The following is a 23,040-nucleotide window of genomic DNA, read 5'->3' on the forward strand; positions in this document are numbered from 1 at the left end:
TGTGCGACTCCAAAGGTTAAGAAGAGAGGCTTAGAAAAAGCGGTTTATAATTATAGAATAATTATCAGTATCTAACTTGACAGTTATATTTATTTAATAATTATACTTTTTATATTTAGTCTGCAACAGCATTGTGAACTTTTTAATGATACGTTTTACCATTAACTTTTAAATGCATCATTATATTTAAAGGTCCCGTTCTTCGCGATTCCATCTTTCAATCTTTAGTTAGTGTGTAATGTTGCTGTTATAAATAATACCTGTAAAATTATAAAGCTCAAAGTTCAATGCCAAGCGAGATATTTTATTTAACAGAAGTTCCCTTTCAAAGCCTACAGCGAACGGCCGGTTTGTACTACACCCCTGCACTTCCTTCAGAAATGACTGCACTAGAACCGTTTGTTGACTAACCCTCCGCCCACAAGAACACGCAAAATAGGGGGCGTTGTCTTGTTGCTCTCCCACGTGGAGAAGAGCGCGCATTCAGCGCTTGCATCTCCCCATTTTGGTAAGAGGCGGGACCTTTCCGAGCAAAGTGCGCTAAGCTGCTGTCCAATCACAACACGGGAAGCGCTCGCCCAATCAGAACTCGTTAAGTATTTCTGAAGGAGGGACTTCATAGAACAAGGAAATCATCAGGCCGTTTTTAGGACAGAGGAAACAGCGCTGTACAGATAAGTAAATTGTGTGAAAAATACTGTTTTTTTAACATGCGAAACATGAACTCATGTTATATTGCACACTGTAAACATAATCAAAGCTTCGAAAACACGCAAATAATGGGACCTTTAAAGACCTCCGTTCATCTTCGGAACACAGTTTAAGATATTTTATATTTTAGTCCCAGAGCATATGCAGTCTATACACACTGTATTGTCCATGTCCAGAAAGGGAATTAAAACATCATCAAAGTAGTCCATATGTGACATCAGTTAGTTGATTAAAATCTCTTTTGAAAATACATTTTGGTCCAAAAATAACAAAAACTACGATTTTATTCAGCATCAGTCTTCTCTTCCACATTTGTTTTCAATCCTCAAATAAAGATTTAAACGACCATGAATCAGTGAATCGATCAATGGGTGCGTTTACATGCACGTTCTTAAGCCAGTTATGCCTAATAAGCCGACAATGAACATGGTCATGTAAACGCGGTAACCCGTTTTCTTTTATCGGTATAAGCTCATAAACAGCGTAAGCATAAACCAGTCGGGACAGGTAGTTTTTTGCCTCTTACCCCGATTTCATGAGGCATGTAAACGCATTAACCTGCTTTATGTCAGCTTATTGAAGTGCGCATGTGTGAGAGGTGACAATAACGCAAACTTAGAGCAGATTTAAACGCATCCAGACAGAGCGAGCTAGCGTTTTGCATGAAATAAGGACATATATCACAAACGCAGACTCTTTTAAGAACCAGAAAATTGTAAAGATGTTTTATTCTCATCTCATGCAGCAGAAGTAGAAGAGGTTGCTTCATCTGTAACTTCATGAGGGATAATATGAGCCGTAAATCTCCCGCTGACACGGCGCACGCTTTATTTAAAATCACAACTTCCATAACATTTGAAAAACTCAGAGTCAGATATGGACATTATTATTTTTGACGTCATTACAAGGAAATAACCCGGTTTATTAATAGTCATGTAAACGCAGTTTACTTGCATATTCAGTTTACTGGTTTGCATGTAAACAGGGAAAACTGATTATTTCAATAATCTGATTTTTTTGAGTTATCAGCTTACTGGTGTGCATGTAAAAAATGATTCTGATCGCCAATGTCACGTGATTTCAGCAGTTTGACACATGATCCAAACTGCTGAAATCACATGACATTGACTTTATTTTTCCACATTTTATTGTTACAGCCTTATTCCATAATGGATTAAAATCATTATTTTCCTCAAAATTCTAAAAACAATAGCCCATAATGACAATGTGCAAGAAGTTTGTTTGGAATCTTTGGAAATGTATTAAAAATAAAAAAAACATAAGTATTCTTAGCCTTTGCCATGACACTTAAAAGAGCTTAAGTGTATCCTGTTTTGACTAATCATCCTTGAGATATTTCTACAGCTTGATTGGACCCCACCTGTGGTAAATTAAGTTGATTGGACATAATTTGGAAAGGCACACACTTGTCTATAGCTGTGTCTCATTTCAGAAGGGTGCGTCCTCCGGAGGTCGCATTTGAAGGGTGCATACGTCATAAGCAGGGCTCTACGCTAACTTTTTTCTTGAGGAGCACTTGTGCTCCTAATTAAAAAAATTTAGGAGCACAGTCAAAAATTTAGGAGCACATTCTAATCCATCAAACACATTCCAATTATAACTTTCCCATTACAGGACGATATTTGTCCTTTAATGTCCAGGGTCATTTTTACCATTATAAGAGCAATGTTTTCTAATCTTATTAAATATATGCATCATCTGTCAATTTCTTAAATTCAACATAATTCTGACATTATATTATCATTAACTTCTGAGAGTACAGCACAAATACACACAAAAAGCAGAACTGGACTTCATACTATCAAACACCTATGCATTTAATGCATGAGTTAATGTTGTATGAATGGTTTACATATAAGTTTTTGAATTTAGAAATATGTACAAATTAAACTTTAAAAGTTTAATATTTTAAATAAAAAAGTCCATGCAAAGTATAAATATGAAAATAAAAACCGCCAGAAGGTGGCGGCAAGTAATTCAGTCAATAGTTCAAAACACAAGATTCATTTGAATCGAATCGCTTGGAGATGCGAATCAGTTCTGGTGAGGCTTTGATTTTCACAAATAGACAGTGTTGTGGCTAAAACGTTGTTACTTAATATCAACTTGTCTATTAGATTTTTGTACGAGATCAGTATCACACATGCAATCATGCCAATACTCGGAGCTATAGCAAGCTGTAACTTTTGGCGCTCTGGCGCTTCATAAACAGAACCACATGCGTCTCGCGGGGGAACATTGTAGCCGGATCTACTTCTCTCTGTTTGTGGTGAGTCACGCAGATATTGTGCTAATCCGCAGCGGGAATAATTTATTTTGTGTGTAACGTTACAGTGATTCAGAATAAGACAAAAACCTGGTTTGGAAAAAATCTTCATGATATACTCACTCATTATATACATTTAGTATTTTTTTTTTAAACAGCATGTGTGATAAAGATTAACTCAAGGGCTTTTTAAATGTATTATTAATACATTATTGTTTGATGGCATTTATGCCCCAAGCATCCGCTAATTTCTGGGCTTGTTTATGATAATCCAAACATGGTATTTCCAGTTAATTTTGATTTGGCTGATAAACAGCGCGAAGCGTCTGGTAAAGTGCGCATGGCTGCGTCGTCAGACTCGTCACACATGTTTCACTTCAATCGTTGTAAACAATCGTTGTTTGAAGTGTAGTCCGTCGCACACGTTTTTGCACTTCTGCTGAGTGCTGACTGAAGGCATGAAAAGCAGTTGATTGCAGTAGGAAACATAGCCTAACAGTTTCTCAGTGTTGATTCAGTCAGTGTTGTAGCTTTTATTCCGATTGTACACATCCATTCATGAGAATCAATCGGGTCACTAGCACCGGTGCGCCTAAATATTTTTTCACAGTCGCACGCAGTAATTTTTAGGCGTAAATGCGCCCAAAATGGGCGTTATGTAGAGCCCTGATAAGGCCGTCTCATTTCAAAAAAGTGAGTAGGACTCTCCAAATGCAACCTTCGAATGCGTCCTTCTTTCAGAGGATTTCGGAGTGTGCATGAGGTGTAGCCTTCACGGCTGGAGATAACCCACAATTCTTTGCATCTCCGTTAACAACCGTCATATTTTTTTTTTATATTATATGAAAAAACGGCACCACCGCCAGATATACATGCGAGCGTAGGTGTGGTGTTTAAATTAAGTAGTTCAAGCTTTTTTTTTTTTTTTTTAAGCTCTATTACCTCAAACAGATAGTTGTGGTAAACAGGATTACAACTGTTTAGTGCATTTAAAACGTTTAGAACAGTACATTGCTGTCAAGACAAGAAACATTTCATAGTCATTTTCAAGTTATAAATAATTTTTCATTCATATAACTGGCGTGAGAGCGCAACGAGGCTGAACTTGTTGGCATAGCAATGTGATACTTCCTACACAGGATGTGTCCTCCGGAGGACGCAGCCTTCGAAATTTAAGGAAACGAGACACAGCTTATATAAGGTCTCACAGTTAACAGTGCATGTCAGAGCACAAACCAAGCCATGAAGTCCAAGTAATTGCCTGTAGACCTCCAAGACAGGATTGTTTCAAGGCACAGATCTGGGGAAGGGTACAGAAACATTTCTGCAGCATTGAAGGTCCCAGTGAGCACAGTGGCCTCCACCATGGGAATGGAAAAAGTTTGAAATCACCAGGACTGAGCAATCAGGGGAGAAGGGTGATAGTCAGGAAGGTGACCAAGCACCCGATGATCACTCTGACAGAGTTTCATCGTTTCTCTGTGGAGAGAGGAGAACCTTCCAGAAGAACAACCATCTCTGCAGCACTGGCCTGCATTGTAAAGCGGCCAGACGAAAGTCACTCCTCAGAAAAAAGGCACATGAAAGCCAGTTTGAGTTTGCCAAAAGGCACCTGAAGGACTCACACCATGAGAAACAAAGGCTGCATTTACACTGCAGGTCTTGATGCACAATTCCAATTTAGTGACTATAGTGACTATATTTTTTTGACGACCCGCTTACATCATCTTTTCAAAAGCGACCCGTATCCGATATTTGCATTTACACTGTACACTGGCAAAACAGCCCTAGACGTTCTTAACCGGTGAAAGGAAGTAAAACAACGCGATATGCGATGGACACAGACAAAATGATTGTACAATGTTTTGCTGTCTGCACTGTTCCACACATCTTTAAAGGTCGGCAAAACATTTCTCTCAAGGCGGAGAAAAAGAGGAGAGCCGTTGACAGGGTTGCCAGGTTTTCATAACAAAACCCGTCCAATTGCATCTCAAAACTGTGTTAAAGTAGCCCAATGCCGCATGAAAACTGCGGACTTGGCAACACTGGCCCTTGATCGGAGTTTGTGTCCACCTGAGTTGACGTCATTCGCCTCCGTCCTTTTTTCAATGACGTACGACTCGCATTTACTGGGGAATATCCGATCTGACCCCTTACATGGCAGACGCAAATGCACGCATCCGAATCATTTACAATTTGAATCATTTCAATCACTTCCGGATTTATTGCCACATATGAGTGAGGCCTGAATCCGATCTGAGGATATCGGAATTCATCCGGTTTTTTACTGCTTACACGTTCACATGTCAGATCCAATCTGTGCCACATGAGAGGAAAAAATCGGAATTGGGTGCCTTGAACCATGCAGTGTAAATGGGCCCAAAGATTGAACTCTTTGTTCTGAACGGCAAGCATCATGTCTCTACTGCTTCAGAACACTCTGGACCTCGAATATTCATCTTCCAACAGGACAAATACCCTAAGGTTGGCTATGGGACAACTCTTTGAATGTCCTTGAGTGGCCCAGCCAGAGCCCAGACTTAAACCCGACTGAACATCTCTGGAGAGATCTGAAAATGCCTGTGCACTGACGCTCCCCATACAACCTGATGGAGCTTGAGAGGTCCTGCAAAGAAGAATGGAACCAAAAAATAGCTGTGCCTAGCTTGTAGCATCATACTCAAAAAGATTTGAGGCTGTAATTAGTGCCAACGGTGCTTCAATAAAGTATTGAGCAAAGGCTGTGAATAATTATGTCCATGTGATATTTTTTATTTATTTTTATATATTTGCAAAGATTTTAAACAAACTTCTTTTATGTTGTCATTATAGGGAATTGTTTGTAGAATTTTGAGGAAAATAGTTCAATTGAATCCATTTTGGAATAAGGCTCTAACAAGAAAAAGTGAAGTGCTGTGAATACTTTGTGGATGTACTGTATTGTAAATACACAAGATAATAGAACTCAGTACAAAACAGGTGTGCTAATTGACAATTAATTACTCTTGACAACCAATCGCAAACAGGAAACAATTATAAACTAAAAGTCCTTGAAAATTAAACCAAAACAGCAACATGACATGACATGACCAGGGTTTTTCCTGGGTCAGAAATGGTCTTTGGTGGTGGCTGACCAGACATGGTCATCCACACACATGCATGTGCGCGCACACATCAACAGTAATAGTACCTACCCGTGTGATCTGTGAGCCCAATACTGACAATAAATGTAAAATAAATGCATTTGTTTTTTGGTTTTTTATGATGTCTTGATGTTTGTTTCTTTAGTTCCTCGTTTTTACACAGTCTGCATGGTTTACTGATTCATTATTTTGGCAAACAATTATTAAAAAGTAGCATTAAAAATGTAATAACAAATAGTCTAATTCTCTACCATAATAAAATTATTGGATATCAACAACTTGCGTTGTTCTGGTTTCACCTTATTCCAGTCAAAACCTTTTTTTTTTTTTGTGGTAATTTACTACACATTATCAATATAAATACTCAAAATAAATACATGAAAATACTGTGGATTATTAAGACTAATTCTTACTAACCCCTCTTGTTTAATGAGGTAAGCACACTTAATTCTCATTTCAGAGGTGTTGTGAGTAAATGATTACACACCGATACGTGAGTTCAGTGTTGGACAGATGAGTCATTAGTTCGCAAATCGGACAAAAGCAGACGCGTTATATGTGAACACAGACTGTAAAAACAACGCAAAAGATTGATCACAAAAAACACTTCATAAGGATATTTTTCTGTTTATTTTTTAAGTATGGTTTATGTCAGCTGCGTGTACAAAACGTCTGTCAAAAGAGGTGCGTTTTTTTGAGCACAATTCACATCCAGCAGTAATTCAATGAAAATATTGTGCGAACGCGCCACGTGAAATATGGAGTCAGTCTTCCGAGCTTTTACCATTTTGTCAGTTCAGTTGATTTTGATTGATATGCGCGAGTGAGAAAGAGAGAGAACAGTGGTTTTGAAGACAGAGAGAGTTCGCGCGGCTCTCTGCTCGTTCTCCTTCACTCAGTTAACGAGGGCGCACGTTAACTGAGTGTCAGAACGAGCAGAGAGTCACGTGCATTAGTAATCTACATCAATTTATAAATCACAATAACTCATCAAATAAGGCTTTGGCGGGACAAAAATTTGCTTTGGCGACCGTATGTAGGTTCAATGTAGGAAAAACCCTGCATGACATGACATGACATGACAACATAACATCTTTTTGAGTTTCAGAACTCAAAACTTCCATTAGTTCAAAATGTAGCTTTTATTGAAATCAAACTCATTGTGGATTTTTTTCTCAGTGTGACATCATAGTGCAACAAAAGACCTCATCTGCTGAAAAAGATCAAGCCTACATCATTTATCATCATATTTCTACATCATTGGCTCTTTATTATTAATAAATCTGGTTATGGTTCTACTGTCATGGTTTTGGGTTTTGTTTGTGGTCATGTCTTTTGTATTCATGCTCCTTGTCCTTTTTCTGGTTTTGTCATGTGCTCCTTTGTGTCATGCCATGTGCTCCCTTGTCATGTGTTCCATGTTGTCATGTTCTGATTGGTTTATTGTCTTGCTTATTGTCTTCTAAAAAAAACCTTTTTAGGAAAAAACCTTGTTAAACAGTATCAAACACAGTATCATAAACTCTGTCAAGTACCAGCAAATATTAAATCAACACCTGACTGACCCTGTCAGGAAGCTTAAACTTGGATCTTCCAGCATGGCAATGATCCAAAGCACATCTCAAAATAAACAACAGAATGGTTCACTGACTACAGAATGAAGGTTTTGCCATGGACATTGTAGTCCCCTGACCCAAACCCCATAAAAAGTCTGTGGGATGAGCTGAAGAAAAAGAGTCCACAAGCATGGACCTCTGAAGGATCTGGAGAGATTCTGCATGAATGGTTCATCAACCTCATTACGCATAAGGGAAGATACAGAGCTTTTTATCTTGGCAAAGGGAGGTTGCACAAATAATTAAATGAAAGGGTGCCAATAATTGTGGAATACACATTATAAAATTTTTTTTAAAAAAAAAACATTTTATGATTATACATTTTTCTTTCAAGCAATTGATTAATTAAAAGTTAGATTTTTGTGAATATTTTAAAGGCGGGGTGAAATGCTTTTTCATGCATACTGAGCTTTTTACACTGTTAAAGACTTGGATTTCCATCCTAAACATGGACAAAGTTTCAAAAAGTAATGTTGGACGTTTGATAGAGTATTTCTGTGTCAAAAATACTCCATCCGGTTTCTCACAAGTTTCGGAGATTTTTTTTTTGAGTATGGCTCGGCTTGACGATAATAGAGCGGAAGGTCCTTGTATGGGCCGTACGGGCTCTTCTCCCGGAAGGGTGCGTGCGCGCGTGACTAGAGCGAGAGAGGAAATGCACGGCCATAAACACTCTCTCAGGTGCAGATCCAGTCGTCGTTATAATCCGCGCCGCGCTCCACTTTATTCCTATGGGTGACATCAAGCGACTTCAACACTTCAGCACAGCATTCCGGGAAGGCAGCGCTGCATTTGAACCGATTTGAACGCAGAAATGACGGGAAGCTTCACAACATCGCTTCAGTCGCGTCGCAAAGTGGATCTCTACAGTCACTGCTGTCAGGACTTCACCAAATCATACCAAAGAAGTGTGTTTTTGACGGAGCGGTCCCAGCGATAAAGGTTCGGTCCTGCTTTGGAAGCAGCCGGTGAGTAAAACTGCTTCAAATGTCTCTGCTGTTGGCTATCGTCGCGTGAGTAAACATCAGTAAACACCACGATCGCGTGCTTCGTCATTCAAATGCGCTAACGGTTACTCCATTGTTGTTCTATGTATAGCGTTACACTAGTCTGACGTGCAAAACCGTTTTGCTTGCTACTGCTAAGGTTTAGTCGCATAAAATAGTCAATAAACCGAATCATGTCCTCATAAACTGCGAGTAAACACACACAAATGTTGACAGGCCACTAAATACAGAACATACCACAGAGACGGACGACCTGCTGTTGCTGTTTCTCCTGTTCATTTTATTTCAGCCTCCGGATCTGATTCTGGATCATATCTGTTTTAGCTGAGATCGATAGCCATGGGTTTCTCCACGCTTGAGGACGTCACCTCTTTGCGCCCTCGTCATTCTTTAGCTCCGCCCACTCGATACGCCTCCAGGCGCTCGTTTTTTTCCGGAAAGACTCGGTACAGCCTATATTTCTTTTATAAATATAATAAAACTAAAGACTTTTCGGAGATATGAAGGATGCAATACTACTCTATAGGTACTCAAGATTGACATGAGATTGACTGAAACTGAGTGTTTCACCCCCCCTTTAAGGAGAAATTGGAAAAAATAATTTTCACAGCCAGTTTTGCTGGACCCCACTGTAACTGTGGCAAGTACTGGAACTTTATTTGCTACAACCAAGACTGATACAGCACACACTTGTTCCAAATTTGGTTAATTTACAGCCTTATTCCAAATTGGATTGATTCATTATTATCTTCAAAATTCTACAAACAATACCCAATAATGACAACGTTTAATCTTTAAACATTTGTAAAAAAATAAATAAATAAATAAAATTAAAATTATATATATATATGAATGATTAAATGTAAAAATGAAATAAATGATTTAAATCATGCAAATAGTAAAACATTTAATTTGACATTATATTAAGCAATATATCAAAATAAAATACAGACCCTCTGCTTTTAAACAAAACTTTTTTTTTTAATTCTAGCTTCTTGCTATATGCAACATTTTGAGAAAAAATATGAGAAAATGGTATTTTTGTCAAAGACTACATCCAGATCTGATTGAGAACGATGATCAAAACTTAGATGGAGTAAACACACCCAACGTTTACACAGTCATATAATTCGTCCTGGGTCAACATTTCATGCAGTAACAGTTTTGATTTATATGCTGTTTAATGTCGATGATGGGGTTATTTTACATATGCATATGATTGCATGATATTGCTTGTTTCTGCTTCTTCTTCAGGATATTCAGTACTCTTTCTGATGATGTGTTATAGCGCCCCCTAGCATATAAAAGTGAAAACATGAAACCTGGAAAATTCCATTGGAAATGAGAACGGAATTTTCTGTGTTTGGCAGGGAAGCGCTTCCTCACAAATAATGGAATATTCTGTTTGGTGAGGAAAGTTAGGTAAAAGTGGCCATGTATTTAATTAATATTATATCTATAAGTACCGTTTTTAAAATATATACTTTTTAAAAGTGCACATTTAATGCAATTAAGCACACTTTTTCAGAGTGTTCTCAACTGTCTGATCTAATGAAAGCAAAAAGGTACGAATTAATGATGTGTAAAAAGCATATTTACATTTTAACTGTCAGAAAGGTATGCAGTGTGTATGTATGTGAATGCAGTATGAAAGGATTGAGTTGTGTGTGACTGGTTTGTGCAGCCATGCCTGGCTAACGCCTGGATAAGCCCCAGAATCCTGCTATTGGGACTCAGAATGCCGCTCCTGCCGAGGACATTAGAGAGCCGCTCTAGCCTCCAGGTTTGTGTGAACCAGTCGAGGTCATTTCCATTCTCACAGAGTGTGACTAAACCAGTGTGTGTGAAGCTCTGTACCACTTCAGAAACCACTGACTGTAAACAACTCCAAAACAACCAGCAGGTCCAAGAAAAGTTTTACACAGAATGAATTTTTTTTTCTTTCTTTTGACTTCTTTCTCTCTGCTAGGGCTGGACAGTGTATCAAAGTTGAGGCGATACTGTTTATATTGATCTACAGTAGTTTTACATTAAGAACGCATCTGAAAATCAATGGAGGGCACAGAGTGAGCTGCTGTGTGGAAATGGCTTATAAATACTTATATCACTGACAACAGTAGTCCGGCCAGGATATTGTCATTTAAAAGTTGTTGTTGCAGCCCTCAACTGATGTTGATGTTGACATGTTGTGTTTTGGCCTGAAGCTCCACCCTCCACCTATCTACCAATCACGAAGTCAGTAGTGTTTGGGCATCCAGGTTGCCAGATCTGCTCTAGTTACCACAGCTGCAGCTACAAACGGTCCTGCTGGATCCTGCAGCCTGTCTGGCAACCTCCAGTCAGGGGTGAGGGGGATAGAGGATACACCTGCAGTATCAGTTTTGGCCACAATCTTACATACACTTCCTTTAAGTCTTATAAAGGCTTTTTATAGTCTTTAGTGAGGTATTTCACTAATGGCACACGCCTCAAGTGTGACCAATCCTTGAAGCACCAATAACACCACATTTATCATTTGTCATCAATCCGCTAATTCATAATCATGAAGGCCCAAAGGGCCGCTTTGGAGGTGAAAAATCTCTCCATGCCCTTGTGAGAGGAGGTCCAAGGACAGCAGAAGAGGCCAGGACTGGTCACACAAGAGCTGGATTATCTTCATCAGCCACAAAGTGAGTGCATTAGTGTTGTACGATCAGACTCAGTGAAAGAAACACATAAAGCAGTGTGTTTGGCCACGGGTGTGCTAGCATACACACCCAAAGGCGCACCATCTCTAGTCAGAGAGAAAAATAGAAAGCAATGAGTGTTTTCATGGGAGGTGATGAGATCTATGGCAGCTCTGCCGAACCTCTCCCACAACTGGTCAACCTGTTTTTGTGGTAATATTTTGTGTCAAATAGTGAAGCTGAGGAGAATGTGTGCCCCCTGCGATTTATGTATGCTAACACTCTTGTGTTGTCTGATATGCTCAAAATGTGGAACTGCTCAAAATGTTTCAATGGGTACTTTCTGTAGTGAGACGGGACATTTTTTTCGCTATCTTGCCCTTGCACACTGCAACCCCAACCTGTAAGTGACACTTCTGTCATCATCACCTTTCTCAGAGAAACTGCCCCTAGTGCACTCCCTGATTCGTGAAATGGAGATCGCACATGCAGAATCATGATCACTTTGCAGTCGAGGTGGCATTTCGGACTCAAACACTGTGCTGCTGCCAAGTGCTGAATGAAACCCTCTAACTCACAACCTAAGTTTTATAAATGAGACACAATCACTTTTACATCTATCTTCTACTGCCATGACAGAGTTCAGAGGAGCAGATCCCCCAAAAAGGCTAACACTCTGAGACCCGCTATTCTCAGTGGTGTCAGAGCTGCTTCAACATTTGCTGAACACTCTCTGGGCTAATGAAAGCCCAAACGGACCCGTCAAAAACTCATAGGCTGTGCCTTGGTAGTCACACTTGGTGAATTTGAATTTAGAATGTTCTGTTTGCCAGGCTTATGTAAAAAATGTGTATTCTTCAGATGGACCGATGTAAGCCAGTCTTTGGAATGAATAAAGTGGGATAGGGGCCTTAATGTCAGCATTTTGATCTTGTATTTTCTGGGGTGCTTGTTGAGGTTCTGCAAACTCAGATTAAATGAAGAAGGGTGAAACAACATAGGGGCAGTGGGTGAACTGGTGCTAAAACTCCAAAAAGAGAACTTCTTTCCTTTGAACATTTTGCCTGAATCACACACCAATCAGTCAGCTTCCTTTCTTGCGTAGGTTGCACTGCTGACGCAGCCCCAACTCCTCCATATTATGAACGTCTAGTCTAGAAAAACCTTTAACAAACACCCTATGTAAGAATGGTTTGACCTAGAAATGTCAGACATTTCCCATCATATAGATTCCTCTCCGTGCCCTTGGCTTCTTGCTGAGCGGCCAGCTGATAGAGAGTTTAGCGGGTGCTCTCCTACGCATTTCAATGAAGTCCAATCACCCTGGCATGGGGGAAGGGGACTCATCCATGGCATTGCCAGGTCAACAAGAAAGATTTGAAGGAGGGATAGCATCCTCTTCGTCTTCCTCCAAATCCTCCTCTAAGAGACAAGCAATCACCTCATCATCTTCCTTCTCCTCCTCTTTGTCCGCTGCCAAGGGGTTGGATTCAAAGAGGGGTGAAGATCAGGACAGATATTATCTATCTCCTCCATCTCCATGGGAGGTGCTGAAAACTTAAGATTAGCGAGCACAACTCCCAAATACACTATCCACAGAGGGTGAGGGTCTTTCAAACATTTACCTGCATGCACATAGGCAAGCGGGATCTTTCCCTGTCACTGCGCAGATGGATGGGCTTGCAGTCGCCATAACCGAGATGGGAATTGTTCTTATTTTATTACTGTTTACTCGTCTTTTAAAATTCAATTTACCATTCGAAATCAAGTTTCCTTGTGCTCTGTGTAAGCTATTGCAACACAATTACCCCGTTGTAAAAAATACATTGAGTTAGCAAATATTATTAATAGTATTTTAATAGTAATTGATGTTTTTATATGAGAAAAAGCTTGAAATCTTTATCATATAAAGATTATATGATCTCTTCAGAAGAAATGTTTGATTGCCTAGCCCTAGACTTTCAATAGACTGACAAAAGCGTTTTTCACGCTGCTGGCTGGCATTTTCAATTGTTTTCAAAGAGAGCTTCACATGTTTAGAACTCCTGGAGCGCAACAAGGCGCTGAGCGAGTGTTTCACGCTCACGCGCTGAGCGCTCAGCGTTTTTTACTGGTCGCCAAGAGTTGAAGAATGTTCAACTTTGAGTAAAACGCAGCGCTCATAACTGTCACTTTTCACCCAGCCGTCCAATCACAGTGGAGGAGGGGCGGGACAAACACAATACAGACCAACCGCCACATTCTGCGTGTCGTCATCAGATGAAAACAAGCAATAATAAACAGAGCAAAATGATTTAAAACAAAAGCCAGAGCAAATACTTTACATTGGATCTGCAGTTTTATATACAATCAATACAGAAACAAACTACCTGTGAAATTAGTAAGACTTCCGCGGATTTTCCGTATCATAACAAGCAAAGAGTCACAACTGAAGAAAAAAAAAATGCTGCCTGCAAAAACGCTCTCAAGCGCTGACAGCGAGGAGTTTTTAGGAGAGCACCTAGCGTTTTCTGCTGGCAAAAAATGCTTTGGTGGACACACGGCCTAAGGAACATGCTGGCCACGTGAGTTTTTAGTAAACAAAAATAAAACAATGAATAATAACAAGGTCTGTTGTAATATCTTTTTTTACCGTGGTATCGATTTAGTATCGGTATCGAGGTATTTTAGTCTGGTATCGTATCAAAGTCATAATTTGGTATCGTGACAACACTAGTCCAGGTTATATTGCACAGCAAAATATTATTATTGTTATTATTTAAATTACATTTCGAATAAAAGAAATGTCTGGAATGTTCTTGACAGGCTCCTTGAGATTCAGCTCATTTACTGCATCTTACTGCACTTCACACAACAAGAATAGTTAAGATTCCAGTTCATGTATCTTTTAGTATAATTCTGTTAAACTTTTGTACCACAAAAAAAAATTCACCTGCAATAACAGGGATTTTAAATGCAAAACGCAGTTTGCATTTTAGAGACGCAGAGAAAGAGTTGATGTCTGTGTGTCACTCTGTCTCATTCCACAGAGGAACACAAATGCCCTCCTGTTCACAATCAATTATCCAGAATCCTGCACAGTACAATCAGACTAGGGATGGAACCCTATGAAAATGTCATATCACGATTAGTGATCCAAAATATCACGATTATTAATGTTATCACGGTTTTGTACAAATGAGATGAAAATGTTCAAAATAACAGATGCACACACTGAAAACATTTATTTTTTTAGAGTTTTATAACTGAAAATCAACAAACAACCTTTTATCGTGGTTTATAATGAAACCGGTAATCAATCCATCCTTATATCAGACATCAAAAGCCGCATTTACACAGAAATGTTATGACCAAAAATAAATGAACTTACCCATTGTTTCGATCATCTTGTGCTTTGTTCCCCTTCCTAATGTCTTCCCTCATTACCTGGGTTTCACGTTATGCCTGAAATAAACAAATTCACATTTAGGGCCAAGTGCACCCTACTTACAATGCTCATTTTTTGTCAGTCTCTATTATTTATTTGCAAATACAGTAAAACTGTAGACTAGGTAAACCCAGACTGATCTGCCAAGCTGGAAAACTGTACTTTTTATTTATCCTGCTTCTGTCACGAACATGGATCATTAACCCTATAAAACGTCTCAGGTTACGTATGTAACCCTAGTTCCCTGAGGGAACGAGACGCTGCGTCGAAACGCTGTGAGAACGCCTCTGCGTTAATGCGTCGTGAAGCGCCTGTAGAACCATTCCATCGGAAAAAAGATCGATCGTCGCCGACGTGATGACGTCGCCGACGTGATGACGTCATCAACCGGAGACTATAAAAGGTCCGCGAACACAAACAGGAACTAGCTTCTGATAAAGCCTGAAGTAAGTGATCACGGACACGCCGGGAGTATGGCAGAGCGACGCAGCGTCTCGTTCCCTCAGGGAACTAGGGTTACATACGTAACCTGAGACGTTCCCTTTCGGGGAACTCGAGCTGCGTCGAAACGCTGTGAGAACGCTTATACCCACATCGCCATAGGACCAAGTGTCTCGTATGTGTGAAGCCGAAGCGCACACGGTTACGAGAGTACCTGTGCCCCAACTGTAGATGCCAGGTCTAGTTCATAGAACCTGACGAAAGTTAAAGGAGACGACCATCCGGCCGCGTTTACAAATATCGTGGAGGGAAGCCCCCGACAAAAGTGCTTAAGAAGCAGCCATACCCCTGGTTGAATGCGTCCGGACAGCCAGTGGAGACTGCTGCCCGGCCGCCTCATAAGCAAGTGAGATGGCCTCGACCACTCACTTGCTCATCCTCTGCTTAGATACTGGGGCCCCTTCTTAGGGGGCCCGAAACAGACAAACAGCTGATCAGTTTTCCTCCACAGGGCAGCTCTGTGGACATAGTATCTAGTGCTCTAACAGGGCACAGCAGATTAATCTTCCTGGTCTGACGTCGTGAAAAGAGGAGGACAGAATGCTTGAAGAGTAATGGGGCCCCGTGGGCTCGTAGGAACCTTGGGGACATAACCCGGCCTGGGATGAGAAATCCCCGGCGCAAACTCTAGACATGAGGGCCCTACAGACAGGGACTGAATATCTCTTATTCTTTTGAGAGATGAAATAGCCAAAAGGAATATAGTCCTGAGGTGAGGAACTTATCCGACACCTCCTACAAGGGTTCAAACGGAGGCTCGGACAAGCCCCGCAAAACACAGGCTAAGTCCCATGCTGGGACCCTCGAGTGCATAACAGGCCTCAACCTTAAAGTGCCACGGAGGAAACGTGTAATCAGAGGGTGTCTCCCCAAGACACTCCACCCAAAGGGACGTGGACGGCACCCAAGGCCGCCACGTACGCCTCTATTGTGGAGGGGGTCAACCCTGCCGAGAACCTTGCCTGCAGAAACTCCAGCACTGTACCAACCGGGCAGTTAACTGGGTCCCACTGGTGTTCTCTGCACCATGCTGAGAAAAGTTTCCCTTTCAGAGCGTACAGTTTCCTCGTGGACGGAGCTCTGGAGTGAAGGATGGTCTCTACGACCTCGGCCGAGAGACCTTCCTCTATGAGCCTAGCCCCCTCAGAGGCCAGGCCCACAGTTTCCACATCTCTGGGCGTGGGTGCAGGAATCTCCCGCCCGCCTGAGAGAGTAGATCCCTCCTGGTCGGAATCTCCATCGGAGAGCCTTCCAGGAAAGATATCAGGTCCGAAAACCATACTCGGGTCGGCCAGTACGGAGCCACTAGGAGTACCTGGGCCCCGTCCCGGCGTACCCTCTCCAGAACTCCTGGAAGCAAGACAATCGGGGGGAAGGCGTACAGAGGTAGCCTCGGCCACCCCTGTACCATGGCATCCAACCCCAGCGGGGCTGGATGGGTCAGAGAAACCACTGCGGGCAGTGAGAACTCTCCGCCGAAGCAAATAGCTCCCATATACCTTCCATAGGAGCTCCACCACTTCTGGGTGGAGTCTCCATTCCCCGGGCCTCGGCCCCTGCCTCGACAGGCTGTCTGCTTCCTGATTCAGGACCCCCGGGATATATACTGCTCTGACTGACAGCAATTTCCCTTGGGCCCACAGGAGGATCCGATGTGCCAATTGTCCAACGGACGGGACCTCAGACCCCCCTGGTGATTTATATAGACGACCGCCGATGTGTTGTCTGCACATGGTGGCCCCTTGAGGTCGGGCAGGAACTGTTTCAATGCAAGAAACACTGCGAGCATCTCTAGCCGATTTACGTGCCAGTGCCGCTGATGTTCCTGCCATAGACCCTGGGATGAGCGACCACTCATGGTCGCCCCCCCAGCCCGTGAGAGAGGCATCTGTCGTTAGCGTTACGCGACGAACATGAGCCCCCAACACGGGACCCTGAGATAAAAACCCCGGGTTTTTCCACATGACCAGAGCACGTAGGCATCGCCGCGTGACTTTGATCGTGCGGAGCGGATTTCCCCTCGGGGAGAACCCTTTTGTTTTGAGCCACCACTGCAGTGGCCTCATGTACAGTAGGCCAAAAGGTATCACGTTGGACGCTGCTGCCATGAGACCTAACAGTTTCTGGAACCGTTTCACAGTGACGGCTCGGCCTAGCTTCTGTTCTTTGGCGGCTGCCAGGATCGATGCTATGCGTGTTGGCGATAATTGCGCCCGCATAATTACCGAGTCCCAGTTCACACCTAGAAAAGTGGTTCTCTGAACCGGAGAAAGCACACTCTTCTTGGCGTTCAGCCTCAACCCCAGCTTCGACATATGGGCGAGAACAGCATCTCGATGCTGAACCGCCATCTGCTCTGTATTCGCTAGAATCAGCCAGTCGTCGATATAGTTCAGTATGCGGATGCCCTGTAGACGCAGCGGCGCCAGAGCTGCATCCACACACTTGGTGAACGTGCGGGGTGAAGTGCTAGACCGAAGGGAAGTACACGATATTGGTATGCCTCTCCCCCGAAGGCACCAATCCTCCGATTTGACCTGCGCTACAATCTGTCTGAGTGTAAGCATCTTGAATTTGAGCTTGGCCACCGAGCGATTCAATAGCCGCAGATCTAATATCGGGCGTAAGCCCCCATCCTTCTTCGGCACGATGAAGTAACGGCTGTAAAAGCCAGACTCCCTGCTGGGAGGGGGAACCCTCTCTATAGCCCCTTTTTGCAGGAGTGTCTCTACTTCCTGTGCCATTACCAGAGCCTGCTCCGGGCCCACCTCTGTAGGTAGGACACCGCAGAAAGGAGGTGGCCGACTTCTGAACTGAATGGCGTACCCCTTTTCTATTATCTGCAGGACCCACTGAGATATATTTGATAGACGTTTCCACTCGTCTAGAAAATCTACTAAGGGAACCAGCCTCTCGAGGCTGGCCTCTGGTGTATTTTGAGCAACAAGCACAGTGCCCTGAAGCGGCGGACCGGCAGGGAACGACTGACTTGACTGCTCGGGAGCCCCCCGAAGGGGGAGCGGACCACCCTCGAGTGGCCCGCGGGGACCGTCTGCGCCCCGGCATTGCGGCGGGGTTGGCAGCGCGGCCCCCAGAGGGCGCTGCAGGACAACGGGTACCGTAGGCAGAGGTAAACACCGTTTCCCTTCGGAGGGGACTACCCTCAGCGTCCTTTTGTTTCCCCTGCCCTCCGAGGAGGGGGCGGACCACCCTCAGGTGGCCCGCGGAGACCCTCTGCGCCCCGACATTGCGGCGGGGTTGGCAGCGCGGCCCCTTGAGGGTACCGAAGGAAGACGGGTACCGTATGCTGAGGTAAGCACCGTCTTCCCACGTAGGGGAAACTAAGGGAACCAGCCTCTCGAGGCTGGCCTCTGGTGTAATTTGAGCAGCGAGTGCAGTGCCCTGAAACGGCGAACCGGCAGGGAACAACTGACCTGACTGCTCGCATGCCCTCCGAGGAGGGGGCGGACCACCCTCAGGTGGCCCGCGGAGACCCTCTGCGCCCTGACATTGCGGCGGGGTTAGCAGCGCGGCCCCCTGTGGGCACCGAAGGAAGACGGGTACCGTGTGCTGAGGTAAGCACCGATTTCCTTCGGAGGGGAAATGCCAGGGACGATGCAGCTGAAGGCGAGAGATAGCTCGCAAGCGTCTCTTCGATCTTCGGCATCGCCCCATAACCATAGTGTCTCAGCCCAAATATATTACTATATGCAGATGTATGTGGGCTGAACACTCTATATGATACCGCTTGTTTCCTCCATGACCTAGACACCTCGGTGTGCAGGTCAGGGAAGAATGGCAGGACGTTGATGCTTTGCACGAGAGGGCAGGAATCGCTCATCTAATTTCGTTCTCTCTGATTTCGATGGGATTCAGATATTTCAGCCAGCCAGTCATTTCTTATTTTTATATTTAACCTGGCCACAGCTCTCGTGAGAACCTCAACTCACTAGCGGGTGACTGAAGTGGCGAGTCTTCAGTCGCGATGCTCTCAACGTCCACCTCCTCAGAGCTGGATAGTTGGAGCACCGGTGCCCCGCCCAGGGAGGAAGAGACCGCAGAGCGGGCTTCCAAACCCCGAGACGAGACACTGGACGATACAGGTGAGGGCTGAGATAAGGCTGGGCCCGTCTCAAACCCCTCTGTAAAGTCCATGTGTGAACCCCACGACTGAAGCCACCGCTCTGCCTCGGCAGCAGCGGGACCAGAGCCGCGGGGAACACGAGCCGAGGCATCCTCCTCAAAGAGTGCCCGGCGGGAGCGCAGCGTTCTCAGTGGCATACGCTCACAGTGCTCGCAAGCAGCCCCCTCGAGGGCTGCCTGGGCATGCTGCGCTCCCAAGCAGGCTACACAAAGAGAGTGTGTATCCCCGCTCGTGATGTAGCGTGGGCAGGGATGAACACACCTCTTAAAGCTGCTTTCACTCGCCATTTTACTCTATCTATTTTATTTTCTCTTTGTTTGTTAATATATACTGCAATATTTAACAAAAGGGTGGAAAATCTCTGGATATAGACAGACAAAAACACCAAATAGACAGACAGGTTCACACAGATCGCTTGCTGAAGGCTCAGAAGCTAGTTCCTGTTTGTGTTCGCGGACCTTTTATAGTCTCCGGTTGATGACGTCATCACGTCGGCGACGTCATCACGTCGGCGACGATCAATCTTTTTTCCGATGGAATGGTTCTACAGGCGCTTCACGACGCATTAACGCAGAGGCGTTCTCACAGCGTTTCGACGCAGCTCGAGTTCCCCGAAAGGGAACCCCATTAACCCCCAAGGGTCTTCAACCGGGGGTCCAAAAGCGGTGCTGGGGGTCCACCAATCAATATTTTCTCACCAATAAATTTTTATTAAAAAAAAATAAAACTCCTGTAAAGATTAGTTTTCATGGCAATTTTGTTTGACATATTATTTTGTACTGGGGCCCTGCTCCATGTTTCCATGTCCCTTTAGCCTAAGGGGTCCTTCTCCTGAAAAACAATGAAGACCCCTGCTATGCATCATATCTTTTGCATCATATTTCTAAGACATCTAAAATATCATGATAAAAACTTTGCGGAAAAACCTGTTGCACACAATCAACTAGATGTCTTCTGTCGCAATTGATGGTTTGTACACATTAGCAAGTGAGAGGCCTTTTAGAATAACTGTATCTATTTTATTCTAATCTATTTTTCTGTGAAATCTTTACTGATTTGTATATTGTTAGTAATATTTCAAGATAAACCTTTAATAGACTGAAGAACTTAGGTTTACTTGATTATCCATACACCGTTTAAAAACATAAAAAACTATCAAATACAATCCATCATTACAAGTTATTTTATTTTCTTTATGCCCATATGGGTTGCACATATACAGTATATCAGCAATGGCACCATACTGACATATTTTTGCTCAATGTGGGCCTCTGAATAAAATTAAGGTGTTTTCTCCTCAGGCTCACTATTTCATACTATATGGGCCATAATTGCCTGATAAAACACATATGCACACTTTTTTTGATTTTATTTTGTATTTTGTCTAAAGGTTTATTTCATTTCAGAAAAATTTATTTTTCTTATTATTATTTATTATTTCAGTGCTTTACAGGATTAAAATAGTTTAACTCTCAAAAAGAAAACCTTAATGCTAACAGAATTAGTTCTCACTGAACATGAACATAGTGCACCAGTTTGTATAGAAACTGCATTACAGCACTAGTCTTAAATCTCACCGGGTCAGATGACTCGTGGGCAGACAAGCTTTTATCTGACCACCTTGTGGTTCCCATGACGATGGGACAGAGAGGCTGGGTCTGGTTTCCTTAGAGACGCATGTAAGCAACACACTGAAAATAATGACTTTGTGGTATTGTAAAATCTATTACATTAATTCATGTAATTTATACATTGTAAAATCAAGATTAAGTTGGAACTATTTATCTTATGTAGAATTTATACAATTTATTATTGTAATAAATTAACTGAGAAGGAAGAGTACATTTTACCATATATTTACAAATACTATTTAATGTTTATAGTCATAGAACATTCACCTAAATATACTAAGTAAATTTAATCTGAAAAGCAAAGTGCGTTTGAATCCACCCACTTTTTTTTTGTGTTTTTGTGTGTTTTTTTTGGGTTTTTTTTTAAAGATGCCACTTTGGTAAGTTTTGACTTTTCTATTTTAGATTCGTGAAAACAACTGTGTTCATTTTGATGGTTTGATTATTGCATAGATGTTACGTTTCAAAATGAACTGAATGTGAGTTTTAATCACAACAACGTTAGCTAAAGCGCCGGCATTATCCACTTCTATAAAGTTGAGACTGGTGGTTAGTCAAACATAGAGGGATTAAATGTAGTTAGCGGCGTTCTTATAGAAAAAAAAAACACTCAGTCTGGTTAACTTCAAAATAATTTAATGTTAGCTGGCCGTGATTAAGTGCTGGCTGCCTGTGTGTGTGTTGTTAGCCTTATTTAAAAGCGTCTAGTCGTTTTTATATCCACTGAAAATTTCACAGCAATTAGTTTATCAAAGCTAATCACAAAAGAATGTCAAAGGGTGTTTTGGTGTTGGGTTCATGTTTCATGTTTTCATGTTCACTGTCATGTTCAGTCATGCACTTCCTGGTTTGTCATGTGATCCTGCCATGTGCTCCCTGGTCTTGCTTGTGTTCTGATGTGTAATTGGTTTGTTGGTTGATCATCGTTCACAGGTATATCTTGTCTAGTCCTCAGTGTACAGGTCCTTCTCAAAAAATTAGCATATTGTGATAAGGTTCATTATTTTCCATAATGTAATGATAAAAATTAAACTTTCATATATTTTAGATTCATTGCACTGCAACTGAAATATTTCAGGTATTTTATTTTTTTGATACTGATGATTTTGGCATACAGCTCATGAAAACCCAAAATACCTATCTAAAAAAAGTAGCATATCATGAAAAGGTTCTCTAAACGAGCTATTAACCTAATCATCTGAATCAACTGATTCCTGAGGCTTTTAAAAACTCCCAGCCTGGTTCATTACGCAAAACCGCAATCATGGGTAAGACTGCCGACCCGACCCTGTCCAGAAGGCCATCAGTGACACCCTCAAGTGAGAGGGTAAGACACAGAAAGAAATTTCTGAACGAATAGGCTGTGCCCAGAGTGCTGTATCAAGGCACCTCAGTGGGAAGTCTGTGGGAAGGAAAAAGTGTGGCAAAAAATGCTATACAACGAGAAGAGGTGACCGGACCCTGAGGAAGATTGTGGAGAAGGACCGATTCCAGACCTTGGGGGACCTGCGGAAGCAGTGGACTGAGTCTGGAGTAGAAACATCCAGAGCCACCATGCACAGGCGTGTGCAGGAAATGGGCTACAGGTGCCGCATTCCCCAGGTCAAGCCACTTTTGGGCTACAGAGAAGCAGCACTGGACTGTTGCTCAGTGGTCCAAAGTACTTCTTTCGGATGAAAGCAAATTTTGCATGTCATTCGGAAATCAAGGTGCCAGAGTCTGGAGGAAGACTTGGGAGAAGGAAATGCCAAAATGCCTGAAGTCCAGTGTCAAGTACCCACAGTCAGTGATGGTCTGGGGTGCCATGTCAGCTGCTGGTGTTGGTCCACTGTGTTTTATCAAGGGAAGGGTCAATGCAGTTAGCTATCAGGAGATTTTGGAGCACTTCATGCTTCCATCTACTGAAA

At 42.6% G+C, this 23,040-nt stretch overlaps 1 protein-coding gene across 7 annotated transcripts in view; it reads right to left on the bottom strand.

Moving 5' to 3' along the window:
* LOC137048891 (multiple PDZ domain protein) overlaps nt 1–23,040 on the bottom strand; it is a 139,157-nt gene that overhangs the window by 111,149 nt on the left and 4,968 nt on the right. For all 7 annotated transcript variants that reach the window (XM_067427693.1, XM_067427342.1, XM_067427465.1 and 4 more), the window contains exon 2: nt 14,801–14,874. In XM_067427693.1, coding sequence (XP_067283794.1) covers nt 14,801–14,816 — 16 coding nt within the window. In that variant the 5' untranslated portion in view covers nt 14,817–14,874. The remainder of the gene's footprint in view (nt 1–14,800; nt 14,875–23,040) is intronic.

Source organism: Pseudorasbora parva, chromosome 1 (assembly GCF_024679245.1).
Source record: "Pseudorasbora parva isolate DD20220531a chromosome 1, ASM2467924v1, whole genome shotgun sequence".
Taxonomy (NCBI): domain Eukaryota; kingdom Metazoa; phylum Chordata; class Actinopteri; order Cypriniformes; family Gobionidae; genus Pseudorasbora; species Pseudorasbora parva.